At 33.9% G+C, this 16,027-nt stretch overlaps 1 protein-coding gene across 4 annotated transcripts in view; it reads left to right on the forward strand.

The window, feature by feature from the left end:
• The window catches only part of NCOA2 (nuclear receptor coactivator 2), a 302,628-nt gene extending 289,421 nt beyond the window's left edge, over positions 1-13,207 (forward strand). For all 4 annotated transcript variants that reach the window (XM_051970063.1, XM_051970062.1, XM_051970064.1 and 1 more), the window contains 2 exons: positions 817-906; positions 9,329-13,207. In XM_051970063.1, coding sequence (XP_051826023.1) covers positions 817-906; positions 9,329-9,340 — 102 coding nt within the window. In that variant the 3' untranslated portion in view covers positions 9,341-13,207. The remainder of the gene's footprint in view (positions 1-816; positions 907-9,328) is intronic.
• Positions 13,208-16,027: the final 2,820 nt, after the last annotated feature.

Raw genomic sequence — 16,027 nt, forward strand, 5'->3', positions numbered from 1 at the left:
AAATATGAATATCTAAGGGGTAGGTCTTTGGGTAATACTCCCTAAAGCAAAGCAGCATATAGGTAGTTCAAAAAGGAATTTAAAAGCTTGTCAATGGACAAAGTGGTTTTAAATCCCCATTCATTTAAATGCCACTCACAATCAAAAGTTAGTGTGAGTGCCATGAAAGTTAGCAAACTGTGAGTATTCTTTGGCATTTAGAAGGCTTTTACATATGCTAATAGATAAATCATTTTGTCAGAATAGTCTTAGGAATAATTTTTAGTTGTATGGTTTGTTAGTTTTGGTTTGTTTGTTTGTTTGATATTCACACTTACTGGTACTTGCTAATGAATATTTTCCATAAGTGTTGCAAGACCCAACTGATAATTGTAGGATCTCAGACATGAATCACCAATTTCATTAGAGCCATCTGAAAACTGAACTTCATATAGCATAAAAATTATTCTTTTCTGTCTAGACTTCATTCCCACCTCTTCTACTAACTAGATTTCTTGTCTACAGTCAAGTCATTTCTAATCCCTGATTATAAATTGGAAGTAAAAAAATACCTGCTCCACCTACCTAACAGGACTATTGTGAGGATCAAATAAGATGACTGTGAAATTGTATTTTACTATATAAGCATAAGTCATTAATTTGATATTTTATTGTTAGAACTTTAAGTTGAATTCCTTTAGAGGCATGTGTGTGTAATAAAAAGAGTCATAGAAGATTTTTATATATTTCATTTTGATATTCATATTCTGGAGAAGAAAGTTCTGTAAAATCCTGACACACATATACCCATCTCCTTTACTGTCTTGTTGCCATTAGGTTAATGACCCTGCCATGAGGGGAGGCAATCTTTTTCCAAACCAGCTGCCTGGGATGGATATGATTAAGCAGGAGGGAGATGCATCACGGGTAAGAAACAACGAAGAATATGTTAGTAAAGTGAGCTATAAATGTTTGAAAGATTGTCATCCCCCAATCCAACTTTGCATTTTTTTCATAATTTGGACTTTTTTATGACATACCATGATTTAAATATGTAACAAATTTAGTTTTTTTTAACTGATTGTAACACATAATTTAATCTAGTTTTAACTCAGAATGGCAAATATGACCTCTTTTATTAGTTTTCATTTCATAGCAGAGGACTTGTTATGTTAGGAAGATATATTTATCTGCTTTTAGTAGCTCATGTTAGTTTTTTTTCCTCTTTTTTTTTAATTAAAGCTTTTATTTTTCAAAACATATACATGGATAATTCTGCTATATTAACCCTTGCAAACCTGGTGTTCCAATTTCCCCCCCTTCTCCACCTACCCCCTCTCCTAGATGGCAGGTAATCCAGTATATTTTAAACATGATAGAAATATTTCATGTTAGTTTTTAAAGAAGCTAAGTAGACACTTGATATTACTTAGGATTTTTTCCAGAAACAGTATATTACTTGAAACCAAACCAATTTATATTCTAGCTATCAAATCATTAAATGGGGAAGTGTCTGTGGATTGCTTGGCTATATCCAAATAAGCAAGAGTTGTGACTTATTTAAAAAGAAAGAGAGAATTTGCCATTTTTGCAACTGATAAGTGGTCAAAAGCTATGATGATAAGCAATTTGCAGAAGAAATCCAAACTTAAAGTAATGCTATGAAAAAATGCTCTTAATCACAGAATAATTAGAGAAATACAAATTAAAATAATTCTGAGATAGCACTTCATACATTTAATGTTGTTCATTTTATAAATTTGTTTTATAAAGAAAAACAATGACATAATTAAAGGCATATGGGAAAATAGGTACATTAATGTACTGTTAGTGAAGTTGTAAACCAGTATATTATTTCTGGAAAACAATTTGGAACTGTGCCCAAAATATCCTTTGACTCAGCTATACCATTGCTTGATCTACATCCCAAAGAGATCAAAAAAGAAAGAATGGACCCATGACTACAAAAATATTTATAGCAGTTCTTTTTATGGTGGCAAAGATTGGAAACTAGATATGGAGGGGATAAAGGAATGAGCCCATCATTTGGCATGGATGATCAAGTTATGGTTTTTTGAAGGTGATAGAATGTACTAAAAGAAATGATAAAGGAGATGGTTTCAGAGAATCCTGAGAAGATTTGTATGAATTGATGCAAGATAAAATAAGCAAAACCAAGAGAAAAATGTATACTACATTACAAACAAATTTTAAAAACTTAGGAGCTCTGATACAAAACAGTGACAAGCTACAATTCAAAGAGCTCTCAATAAAACAAACATACTATCCACCTCCAGATAGAGAGCTGATAATTTTAGAGTGCAGATTGAAGTAACTTTTTTCTTTTTATATATATATATATATATATATATATATATATATAGTGTAGGAATGTGTTTTATCCAACTAAGCATCTCATAATGACAAGATGATTAGTTTTATTTTCCTTGCCTGTTCAATGAGTGGGGCAAGTAGGAGGGAGAGAATTCAGAAATGAGAATAGAATAAAATTGAAATTAAAAAACTAAACAAAAGATGGTAACCTTCCCTTCCCAAAAAGGTTTTTGGGTTTTGTTTATTTGTTTTAAAGAATTGTCTGTAAATTTCTTGAACACTTTTGGATTGGGTGGAGAGTTTTGTTTTTGTTTTTGTTTTTTTGCCAAGGCACAGGATCTTGGGAGTGGGGAGCATTCTTTTTTGGAAACCTAATGATAAAGAGATCTGTACCAAACTTTAGTAGCTTATCCTATGATTTTAGTTTCTGTGTAAGAAAGAAAGAAAACTACTATTCATAGAAAATATTCTAAATATGTTTTTTGTTTATGCTTTACAAATATTCTCTATGTGTTTTATGTATTATACATGTCCATATAATGTTTGATCCTGACTTGTGATTTCATCAGTATTTCTCCACTGATACACATCAGCAATTACTTTGTAATTTCGAGTCTTAGAGAGGTGGCTAAAACACTGTGAGGTATCTCCTCATCCATGGTCACATAGTCACATGGTAAGAGGCAGGGTGTGGGCTATGTCTTCCTCCACCGCCATTATATCTTTTACTGTCTACATATCTGCATCCACATAAATACATATATGTGTAAATGTGTGTACAAATATATAATTATATATAGATAGACATTTGCCCTATTCTGATATTTGGCTATCATGACATGGAGATGACCTGGATTTTCCATGCCAAAATATGACCTTATAGGCCCTACAACAGGGACTCCCCCTAGCTAACTTCAGTGAAGATCATTAATGTGACTTTAGAATCATGAATTTTTCAGGTTTAACAACTCTTACAAAAGCTCTGTAAGTTATAAAGAATTTCAGAAATCTCTTGATTAAGAGAGTATCCATATTAACAAAGTACATGTGTGATTAAATATGTATGTATAAATGTTCTGGTGCATAACTTCAGCCTTTGGGAGGCAGCCTAGTGAAAAGAGTAGAAAGTTAGATTTAGAGTCAGAAAAAACATGGGTTCTTCTTCTTATCTTAAAACACTTAAAAGCTATGTGACCATGGACAAATAATTTTTCTGAGCTTCAGTTTGCTAATATGGAAAAGATTGGTGTGAGGCTGGTAAGGGCTCATGAAGAAATTACCCTTCTCCTCAACAAAGCAAGACCTTCTATATGTGTCCTTATTCCTATCCCATCTACTCCAACAGATTTTCTTCTTTATCATCCTTACTCTCTCCAGACTTCAGTCTCTCCTTAATTACGTGTTCCTTCTCTATAGTTTACAAATGCACCTGTGATCTTCCTCATCATTAAAAAAAAAAAAGAAAGAAAGAAATCCTTATGTGATCTCACCATTCCTGCTAGATATTGTCCTATATCATTTCCTCTTCTTGACTGACTTGTCCAAGAAAGACATCTATAATCAATGCCTTTATTTCCTCTCCTCTCACTTCTACATTCTGTACAATCTGGCTTCCAGCCTCATCATGCCACTAAAATTCCTCTGTCCAAAGTTACCAGTGATTCTTTAATCCTTTTCTTAATCTTCCTTCTTGACCTCTTTGCAGCCTTTGACACTAATATATTTTACTCCCACACACAAGCTCCATCTCCAGACCTGCCATACTCTTCCTCCTTGATTCTACGCTTTAGTTTTCTTGACTTTCTTCCAAGAGGCCTTTCCCAGTAGTTCCCCTTCTCCCACCACTTAAGTAATTTTCCTAAAGCATAGGTCCTACCAAGTCACTACTTTGCTCAAGAAACTCCAGTGGTTTCCCTGTCACCTCTAGGATCAAATATAAAATGCTCTGTTTAACATTCAAAGCCTTTCAAAGAATTAGAAATTGAGAATTAGAATTGGATGTCTTACCAATTGGGAAATGGCTGAACAAGTTATTGTATATGATTGTTGGAATATTATTGTGCTTTAAGAAATGATGAGCAGCAGTTTCAATTGATCCATGATGGACAGAAGCAGCTACACCCAAAGAAAGAACACTGGGAAATGAATGTAAACTGTTTGCATTTTTGTTTTTCTTCCTGGATTATTTTTACCTTCTGAATCCAATTCTTCCTGTGCAACAAGAGAACTGTTCGGTTCTGCACACATATATTGTATCTAAGATATACTGTGACATATTTAATATGTATAGGACTGCTTGCCATCTGGGGAAGGGGATAGAGGGAAGAAGGGGATAAATCAGAACAGAAGTGAGTGCAAGGGATAATGTAAAAAATTACCCTGGTGTGGGTTCTATCAATAAAAAATTGTAATTATTTTTTAAAAAAAGAAAGAAAAGAAATGATGAGCAGGATGCTCTCAGAAAAACAGGAACTGATCAAAAGTGAAATGAGCAGAACCTGAAGAACATTGTACACAGTAAAAACAATACTGTTAATGATTTTCTCTGAATAATTTAGCTATTCTCAGCAATTCAATGATGCAAAACAGTTTGTAAGACTTATGATAAAAGGTGCAGTCCATCTCTAGAGAAAAAACTGATAGAGCCTGAATACAGATCAAAGATAACTTTTCTTTCCTTATTTTTCTTGGGATTTATTTTGTCTGTATTTCCTTTCACAGAATGACGTATATGGAAATGTGATTTGCATGACAACACATGTATAACCTATATCAAATTGCTTACCTTCTCAATGGGGAGCAAGGAAGGAGAGAGTTTGGGATTCAAAATTTGAAGAAGGGGAAAAAAGAATATTTTTTTTAATTTACATGTATTTGAGAAAAATATTAACTAATGAAAAAAGAATGTTTAAAATTGTCTTTACATAAAATTTTAAAAAATAAAAACTATTTTTTAAAAGAGGCATTCAAAGCCCTTTATAATCTAGCCCTCTCATACCTTTCTAGTCTTCTTCCACCTTATCTGTACCATATGTTCTTTGATTAAGTGGCATTGGTCTCCTGGCTATTGCACATACAAGACTCTCCATCTCTTGGTTCTGGGCATTTTTCTCAGGCTGTTCCCCATGCCTAGAATGTTCTCCCTCTGCAATTTCACATACTGACTTTACTGGCTTTATTTTAAATACCAACTAAAATCCCATCTTTTACTTGGAAAACTTTCTCACCACTTCTTAATTCTAATAGTATATTTTGTCTCTTAATTATTTCCTATTTCCTGTATATAGCTTGTTTTATTTATATTTGTCTCCATGTCTTTTCCATTCTATTGTGAGCTCTTTGAGGGCAGTTATTGTCTTTTTATATTCCCAGAGTTCAGCACAGTGTTTTGCACATAATTAGTGCTTAATGAATGTTTTTTGACGGGTGATTGAATTAATATGGATGAAGAATATAATGAACTTTTGCATGAATACAAAAGGCTGGCTGAACCTAACCTAAACAACATTTGGGAGTTCAAAATCAAAATATTATTTCAGATTTGCCATCATTTACTGTAAATTAAACACTGAAGCATCCTGTAGTGGTTGTAGTAAATTTTTTTTTTGTATTTGTTAAGCTTTTCTTCTCACATTTACTTCGGTCCATGAAGGGCCTATATACACACATTATATGTATGCTTCTTTAAAGAAAATTATAAGTGCTTATGTTTAGACAACAAGAAGAAACTTCTTTTTTTTAATTTTATTTTATTTAATAATAACTTTACATTGACAGAACCCATGCCAGGGTAATTTTTTTTACAGCATTATCCCTTGCACTCACTTCTGTTCCGATTTTTCCCCTCCCTCCCTCCACCCCCTCCCCTAGATGGCAAGCTGTCCTATATATGTTAGATATATTGCAGTATATCCTAGATACAATATATGTTTGCAGAACCGAACAGTTTTCTTGTTGCGCAGGGAGAATTGGATTCAGAAGGTAAAAATAACTCGGGAAGAAAATCAAAAATGCAAATAGTTCATATTCATTTCCCAGTGTTCTTTCTTTGGGTGTAGCTGCTTCTGTCCATCATTTATCAATTGAAACTCAGGTCTCTTTGTCAAAGAAATCCATTTCCATCAGAATACATCCTCATACAATATCGTTGTCAAAGTGTGTAATGATCTCCTGGTTCTGCTCATTTCACTTAGCATCAGTTCATGTAAGTCTCTCCAAGCCTCTCTGTATTCATTCTGCTGGTCATTCCTTACAGAACAATAATATTCCATAACATTCATATACCACAATTTACCCAGCCATTCTCCAATTGATGGGCATCCATTTATTTTCCAATTTCTAGCCACTACAAACAGGGCTGCCACAAACATTTTGGCACATACAGGTCCCTTTCCCTTCTCTAGTATCTCTTTGGGGTATAAGCCCAGTAGTAACACTGCTGGATCAAAGTTTGATAACTTTTTGGGCATAATTCCAGATTGCTCTCCAGAATGGTTGGATTCATTCACAACTCCACCAACAATGCATCAGTGTCCCAGTTTTCCCGCATCCCCTCCAACATTCATCATTATTTTTTCCTGTCATCTTAGCCAATCTGACAGGTGTGTAGTGATATCTCAGAGTTGTCTTAATTTGCATTTCTCTGATCAATAGTGATTTGGAACACTCTTTCATATGAGTGGTGATAGTTTCAATTTCATCATCTGAAAATTGTCTGTTTATATTTTTTGACCATTGGAGAATGGCTTGATTTCTTATAAATTAGGGTCAGTTCTCTATATATTTTGGAAAGAGGCCTTTATCAGAATCTTTAACTGTAAAGATGTTTTCCCAGTTTGTTGCTTCCCTTCTAATCTTGTTTGCATTAGTTTTGTTTGTACAAAGACTTTTTAATTTGATATAATCAAAATTTTCTATTTTGTGATCAGTAATGGTCTCTAGTTCATCTTTGGTCACAAATTTCTTTCTCCTCCACAAGTCTGAGAGATAAACTATCCTATGTTCCTCTAATTTATTTATAATCTCATTCTTTATGCCTAGATCATGGACCCATTTTGATCTTATCTTGGTATATGGTGTTAAGTGTGGGTCCATGCCTAATTTCAAGCAGAAACTTCTAATAGTGAGAATTGGTATGTTGTGGTTAAAGAGCTACACATGGTGTCAAAAAAAAAAAAAAAAAAAAGGGTCAAACCCTACCTATGACACCTACCTCTCAGAGTCACCATTTCTTCATTTTAGTAAAGGAAGAAGTTGATCTCTAGAGTTCCTTTCCACTCTAAACTTGATTTTAGTGAATGTATTACAATTTAAGATTTCTTACTTTTGCAAAAGAACTAAGTTAATTGTATTTTACTGAGTGCTATCACTTAATTTTACCCAGGTCTGGATTGTATCAATCTCATTTTCTTTTCTATCTTATGTTCTTCTGACTATTCCTTCCATCATCTATACTTCATTTTAAAGTTGATTGTTATGGCTCTGATAGTCTCATAATGAAATGTATTCTATATTTCTCATCTTACCTCTCTGATATATGAACAAGTCCTCCTATGCAACTTTCTCCTTGTCATCCTTCTACTGACATCTGTGCATTATATATTGGCAGCAGAGATTTTATTCAGTAGCCTTCATCATCTGTATCTTCAAAGCATAATATTGTACTGATATGAATATTGGCATTCTAATGCTGATAAGTTATTTTAGATTATTCTAGTTATCCTAGATTTTGCTAAAACCTTGACTGTTATTCATTGAATAATGTGATCATTAATAAAATTAAATCAAGTATGTGTAGATAAACATAAATATAAACGAATATGTGTGTATAGATTTACAATAGGAAAGTTACTATTCACTTTTACAAAAAAAAGATTCTGTAATTTTAAAATTATTTCAACACATTATTGCTTTAAGTGACAATTTTTATGTTAAAGTATAAATTCTGTTTAGCATTAATTATCCATTCATATTTAATTGCATTACATAAAGAAGGCATATTTTTGTCAGTCACCTGAGGATTATAGAATCACTACCCAAGAATTCAAATGTGCTTTATTATCAGTCATGTTAGAATAAAATGATGTGCTAATTGCTTTTTCCTTAGCTTTATCTAATTATTAGAGAATATAGCAGTTGAACTTTTTAACCACAGTAAAGTTTTGGGACATGGAGCAGGTCAAGACCTCTAATTTTATTGATATAAAGCACTCCTGGTAAGGAAACTCCCTTTACCATGCAGTCCCAACCTCAGTGCATAGTTCCAGCCCTCTACAGAATAGCACTTGTTCCTCAGGGTTTCTTTGAGGATCAAATAAAATTGTATTTATAAAAGCTCTTGGCACAGAGTAATTGTAGGTGATGTGTATATGTTTATAAATGCCTTATGCACATTGTCTCATTTGGTGTTCACAACAACTTTGTAACATGATTACTACAGGAACTCTCTCATTTTTTACATAAGGAAACTGTAATAAGCTTATGTGTGTGGCCTGCTCATTCAGAAGCAGATTTTGAATCTAGGTCTTGTCTCATTCCAAGTCTGAGTACTCTTCTGACTATACAACATTGCCTCTAAATTGCTGTCTAAAAATAATTACAGTAAAGACAGTTTCAAGAAACTCATATTTTTCCTAGCAATCACTAGAAACAAGCCTTTTGGTTGGTAGACTTGAATCAACCCTGTCAGCCATTTTTCTGTTTTTTAATCTTTTACAGTAATCCTTGAACTGTTTCATATATAGCTAGCTTCTATGTTTATGGAGCACATAACTCAGGAATACTCCCATTTGTCTCCCATCTGTTCATGTTAGTTTTTTGCCATGGTGTTCATTTGTATTGGGGAAAATAACCTCTTATTTGACTATCTTTGTCTTGAACTTGATGCTTTTGTTTACAAAAAAAAAAAGTCAGTATTATTTCATGAATCAATCTCTCTCTCTCTCTCTCTCTCTCTCTCTCTCTCTCTCTCTCTCTCTCTCTCTCTCTCTCTCTCTCTCTCTCTCTTATTTTACAGAAATATTGCTGACCCTGAAAGCTGCTGGTGGCTCTTTCTTCACTTATCTGGGCTCTTACCAGTTTGAAGAGCTGGCTGCCTTTGTTTTGACCCAGCTGACCTGCAAGCCAGTTTTGCTGGAGCAAACTCAGCTTCATCCTAACTACAGACAGGACTCAGCTGATTCCCAAAGTGGAGTCAAAACGGCTGTTGCAGGAGGAGCAGCCTCTTCTTTGACAGTCTGAAGCTCGCATACAGACATTGCTCAGTCTGTTCACTGCATTCACCTTAGTGCAACTTAGATCTCTCCTGCGAAGTAAATGTTGACAGGCAGTTTTCATAACCATGTCAGATTGAATGTATTTAAATGTATGTATTTAAGGAAAACAACCATGCTCTTGTTCTGTTCCTGTTTGGTTCTAGACACTGGTTTCTCACTTGATTTTCCCTGGCTAATCAGTCTGGTGCAAAGAATTGTGGTTTCATTTGAAAAACCACGTTTTAAGCTGGAGTCTGCAATTTGGGAAAGAAGCAGGGCAGTCACTGGGATGGAATTGTATGCACAGAGATGCCTGTTAAGTTGATCAATTTACAAAAGGTCTTAGAAGATAGCTGGACCTTTTTGAAAGCGCTAAGGCTCCTTCCGGAATGGGTTTCCATTCACCCATCAGGCAGCAATGAGCCTATGGCCAGGCTCTTCATATTTAGAAATACTTTCCTTTTTTTCTATAATAGAAAACCAGCCATCTCACAGAAATCATGAAGCCAGAAGAAATGTCTTTGTTTTTCTCTTCTGCTCCCTGACCCCACCCAATTAAGTTATCTGTAGACTTGGTTTAGAGATTTTTTAAATCCACTCTAATTAATATGCATTACTTCTGGCTTGAGATCTTCTTTACCCCAGAAGACCCCAATCCCACTGTAAGGAAGAAACCAAGTCAGCCCTTACATGTCATTAGGTGTTTGATAGGTGTCAGCAACCTATCATGTGCCCACCCAATGCTGAATCCTGAATTTCAGAAAACTGGGACAGGCACTGTCTGTGAAGTGTAGTCATTCCTCTTTTCACACTCCCCTGGCCTACAGTATTAGGGGAGATGTAGGGTGGGAAGTAGAGGTTGGGGGTTGGGGGGAAGACAAGGAAGGTAAAAAACTGTTCAGAATTTATGGCAGAGATCACTACAAATTTAGCCGTCATCATCATGTGTTTTTATTTTGTTTCTTAGCCGCGCTGATAAGCTGAAATTTTGTAAGGTACATGAAATCCAGTTTATATGTAAACAAGCAATAATTTAAGTTGAGAACTTAAGCGTTTTAATTGTATGATTTTTTTGTGAGGTATACATGTTGTGGAATTGATTCAAAATGAGGTACTTCAGTATTAAATTAGAGATCTTCATAGCAATGTGTCTCCTAAAGGTGTTTTGTAAAGGATCCCAATGCCTTGAATAGACCTAATTTGTAGGCTTAAGACTTTTTATTTTCTAAACCTTGTGATTCTGCTCATAAATCATTTATCTAATCTATATGATATGCAGCCACTGTAGGAACCAATTCTTGATTTTTATATGTTTATAATTCTTTCTTAATAAATCTTAGAGAAACTATGTTACTAAAGCCAACCACTTTTAAGGTGGTTTTTCTTGCCCACTGTGGTGCATGAATAACCTTTTACTAACTGGCTTCAGTTTCTGAGAACTGAATACCAAGAAACTGGAGGCTTTTGGGGAGCTATTTCCCAGTCCCTGACACAAATACTTTCTTATTTCACCTTCAGAATGATGTCTTTTTTTGATGTCTAAAATGCAGTGCATTTTATAACCAATTAGCCAGACCTTTTAGGAACAAAGGAGTTTTTCCCTGCAATCTGATTATCTGGCCAGGTGAAAATTATCCCTATTATATTTATATCTCTCTATATATTATAATGTGAAAATAGGGAAAATATATAGTGAGATATAAGCCCAAAGAGATGATACAGTCCCAAAGTGTTGGTCCACACTGAGGAAATTTTCTGGAATTCTGCATTTCAATACATTTGTTTCTGATTGAGAGAGATGTAATAATACAGGGAGATAGCTAGGGATCAGTACCTTGGAGAGGTCACACTTCATATGTCCCCCTAGAAAGGCTGAGCTTAGTCAAAGCCATTGGATTGTCTAGCTGAGGTAAGAAAGTAAGCAGCTGTTGACCCTGAACTCCATGACCTCTTTGATATAACGAGATTTGTAGTACATCTTTGTTAATGTAACCAGTTTAAAACTTTATTTATAGAATGAGAAGAATTTTGGTTTCACACAACCCAAAAGAAAATGGGGTTTTGAAATTTTTTTCTTTGGTGGGTGGGGTATACAATTCCTTTTTCAGTTTTTGCCGTCCATGAGAGGCTCTCTTTTTTGCTAATTAACAAATCACCAACCTTGTTATATTGGTTCCAATCCTGATGAACCTATGGACTTGTTTTGTTTGTAAATTAGGCTGTTTCATAACCATTACTCTTTTCAAGGTTAACAATATTATATGTAATCTTCTGGCTCAGATCAAGTAATGGAGCTTTGCTTTCCGTGGAATTAAGGAGGAAAAAATTGAGAGAAGGAATCATCTGATCATATTGATCATACTCAAACGGGAAAATTAAAGCCAAATCAAATCCCTTCGTTATCAGTATTTCCCATTCTATACACAGTAAATTTGTTTGACAGAGTACTTGGTTTTTGTTTAATAGAACAAATAATCAGTGTTCTACTATATTACTAAATGTGAAGGACACATAATGTGAAAAGTATACATACATAAACTTGGTTGTTTGACCCATTTAAGTGTTCATGTAATGTGGTGAGTTTAAAAAGTGAAGTGAGCTGTTTTACTACAATGAATTAATTTGTTTGCACTCAAAGTTGAAAATATTGACCCCACCCCCTCTTCTGCTATCTTTTTTGGCCTGTATTAAATGAAAGCAATGTTTTTGCCGTTTATATAATACAATTTTTAATCTGTGTTTAAAAATGGAGTTCGTCTGGGCTTAACAATGAAATGGGTGGCACAGTTAGTTCCACTTGCAGAACCCAAAGATACACAATCAGTTTTGAAATGCAACTTAAGCCATTAATTAATTGTTGGTGTGAATTTAAAGTTTTCTAGTATTTGTATGGTAGTGTGCTGCCTAAGAGCAAAAGCATTCTGTGCACAGAATAAAATTACTGTAGTGGCTTTGATTTGAATTAGAATTTTCTCCCTGGTGTTTCTTTATAGACTAAAACAAAACCTTTTAAGTTTCATACTACAGGTAAAAGCTATGTGCAAGAACCTCAAAATGCTAAAATCTAGCATAATGCCTTAGATCTGTTTTTAAGTCTTGTATATTCCTACATAGCTGTCTGATGTATTATATTTGTATAGTGAATTGTGTACAATTTTGGAATAAGTGCATCATCACTTATCTTTATGTTGTGAAACAGTGATGATGACACATTTCTTCAAACATTTAACTGTCCTTTTTTTTTTTCTTTGTCATTTGTGGGTTTTATTTGTACAGTTCCTCATGAAGTTGCATCTGAAATGTGTGTATATGAAAAGATTATACAAGGGTAAAATTAAGCAATATATTAACTATGGTTCTTCAGGAGAAAGCTTACAATGTTTGGGTTGTGATTTACTTTCAAAACGGAGTTGACTCTGAACATCACCTTGTTCACCTGCATCGATGTTTGTATTTCTAGTGTGAGCAGTTTATGCAAAGGTAGATATATTCAGAGAAATTTTAAATACATTTATGCAAGTTAATATTGCTTTGCTGATGCTATTTGCTTATTTGATGTTAAATAATGCTATTGTAAATAAAGACTGTTGTTATTGCATCATTTAATAAATTTTAATGCCTTCGGGTTTTACATGGCTTTAGAGATTGCATTGTGTTTATATTCATTTATTTCAATATACTTGAAGTTAAATAGATAAACAAAAATGCTGTCTGCATGTTGTATTAGAAGGAGTTATGGATTTGGAATCAGAAGAAAACTAGTTTCCAATCCTGGGTCTTCTGCCTACTGGCTTTGTGATTATGAGCATATAATTAACCTTTCTGAATTACAGTTTCTTCTTTTGTACAGTGGGGATGAAAATACCTATAGTTTTTATCTCACTAGGCACATTATAAGGATGAAATGAGATAAGGTATGTTAAACAATTTGTAGACCTCTGTCATTGTAAGTCACTTATCTTCCATTTGTCTAGTGCTTTATACTTTTCAAAGCATTATTCTATATGATAAAACGAATCTGTAAGGTACTTGACTAAGGCATAGAAGAGTTTAAATGCTGGCATTGGCAGGGCCTGGAACTAGAACCAAGGCCACAGACTTCTAATCCAGTGCCTTTTCTCCCAAAATATGCCCCTGTCCACCACAGAGAATTACTTAAATCATTAGGCTTTATAAGAATATCAACAGGAGAAATTTGTAGTCATACATGGCATTAAATGATTGATTGATAGGTGTTAGAGAATTAGTTGACAACATTGATAGGAAGATCCAGTTTCTTTTCACCTTTAAATTATATAATTGAAAGTGATCCTGGTTAAATAGCAATCAAAAGCCATTCTTATTGGCATTTAAGAAAAAAAAGTTCAGGGGCAGCTAGGTGGCACAATGGATAGAACACAGGCCCGAGGAGTTCAAACCCAGCCTCAGACATTTAACAGTCACTACTTGAGTGACCATAGGCAAGAATCTTAACCTCATTTGCCTTGCCAAAAAAAAAAAAAAAAATCAGTCAAGATGCTGTACATAAAGAAATAAAAGAAGGTAGAGGTAAAAGTCTCTCAGTTTCTTGTCCCGTTCCACTGACTAGCCTTGAAACCATCATTTCACATCTTCCTCTCTGTCTTGAACAGTCATATGTCATTTATCATAATAACAACTTTAAATTCTGCTCTGCTAACCTCATTATGAGGATACCTCATAACTCCTGAAAACTAGGAAAGAAAGTGTAAAAATTCCTGATGTACATCCTTAATATCTGCATAACTGGAGACAAGTCATTTTATTGCCATCTCATCTCTAAATTGAGATTGGATTATATAGTGAGCTGAAGTCATCTGCATAAACAAATAATAGGATAATTATGTTTTTTTAAATAATGACCAAGAATAAAATTTAAGCATTACCTTTCTTAAAAATCTTAATTTGTCTTGTTTTTAGATCACTTTCATTTTCAAATATACTCTTTTCTACCTACACTCTTACCGTCCAGCCATCCCTTGCCATCAAGATTTTTAGCAAAACCAATCAAACATATTAACTGGCAGTATTTGCAACATTCCATATCTAATTCTTCATCTCTTCAAGGAAGAAAAAACATGAAAAATAATTTTGAATTCCAATTTAGATTTAATTTTCTTCTGGGTAACAAAAACAACAACTGTATTATCTAAAATTGAAATAGAAATTAAGCACTTTTTCTCAGTCTGAAATTTAGGAAGTAGCTACAAACTCTTCATTGAAAAATTGAGAAAACTATAAAATACTTTTTGAACTTGGATTAATGAAAAGTCAGATTTATACACAAGTTTTACCAATTCTGCATTTGACATGCATATTATAACTAACTTTGAAAAATCACCTATAAACTTAACCTTTCTAAAGGCCTTCACAGTTTTTCTAAGTTTATTTTGCATTAAGATGATACATATTTGGCATAAGCCTAAAGTTTTGCTACAAGACTGGTAAAAGCTAACATTCTTGTAGTACTTTATGTATAATTACTTCACTTGATATTCACAATCACCCTGTGAGAAAGGTGCTATTGATATTTTTTTGATAAAGAAACTAAAACTGAAAGGTAAATGACTTTCTCAGGCTCACACATCTAGTGTCAGAGAGAACCCATTTCCAATTGATAACAACTCTATCGCCATTATATTGTTGTTTGTCCTTTATTCTTGAAGATCATGACATGCTATTCTTGCAAGTGGTTTGGATTTAACTGAGGGAGGACCATGGAAAATCATCAGGCACTCTCTCCTCTAAAGCCATCTGGATCCAGTGGCAAATTATAGATCAGGACAACTGAAGATGGCTCACCACTTGACTATCCTAAAGAAGGACTAAGCACAATTAATTTTTTTTTAATAATTGCCATTAAGCTCTATTGTTGTTGAGTCCAACTCATGACCTCATTTGGGATTTTCTTGGCAAAGATATTGGAATAGTTTGCCATTTTCTTTTCTTAAGTCATTTTACAGATGAGGAAACTGAGGCAATAAGGGTTGCCCAAGGTCACATAGAGATAGTAAGCATCTGGGATCAGATTTTAACTATGGAGTCTCTTGACTTTTTCCAGTACTCTATACACTATACCACTAGCTGTCCTAAGCCTTATTATGATAACACAGATCAGATCTCCCTAAACTACAAGAGACTCAGCAAAATTATTGGGTTTTCTAGAATTACTCTTGTATAGAAAATTAGTTTACCGTTTCAGTCAAATTTAATAGTGTGTTTATGAAAGGATAGAGAAGAAATTCTTTCATATACAAAGATGGTGGCTGCTAAGTTGTTATTACAAATGATGCACTACCTTATTTTATTAGTGGCATAAATGAAACACACAGGACCTGGAATGAATCTTTATCTTTTTTTTTTTAATTTTATTTTATTTAATAATAACTTTGTATTGACAGAATCCATGCCAGGATAATTTTTATACAACATTATCCCTTGCA

The sequence above is a fragment of the Antechinus flavipes genome, chromosome 1 (genome assembly GCF_016432865.1).
Source record: "Antechinus flavipes isolate AdamAnt ecotype Samford, QLD, Australia chromosome 1, AdamAnt_v2, whole genome shotgun sequence".
Lineage (NCBI taxonomy): Eukaryota > Metazoa > Chordata > Mammalia > Dasyuromorphia > Dasyuridae > Antechinus > Antechinus flavipes.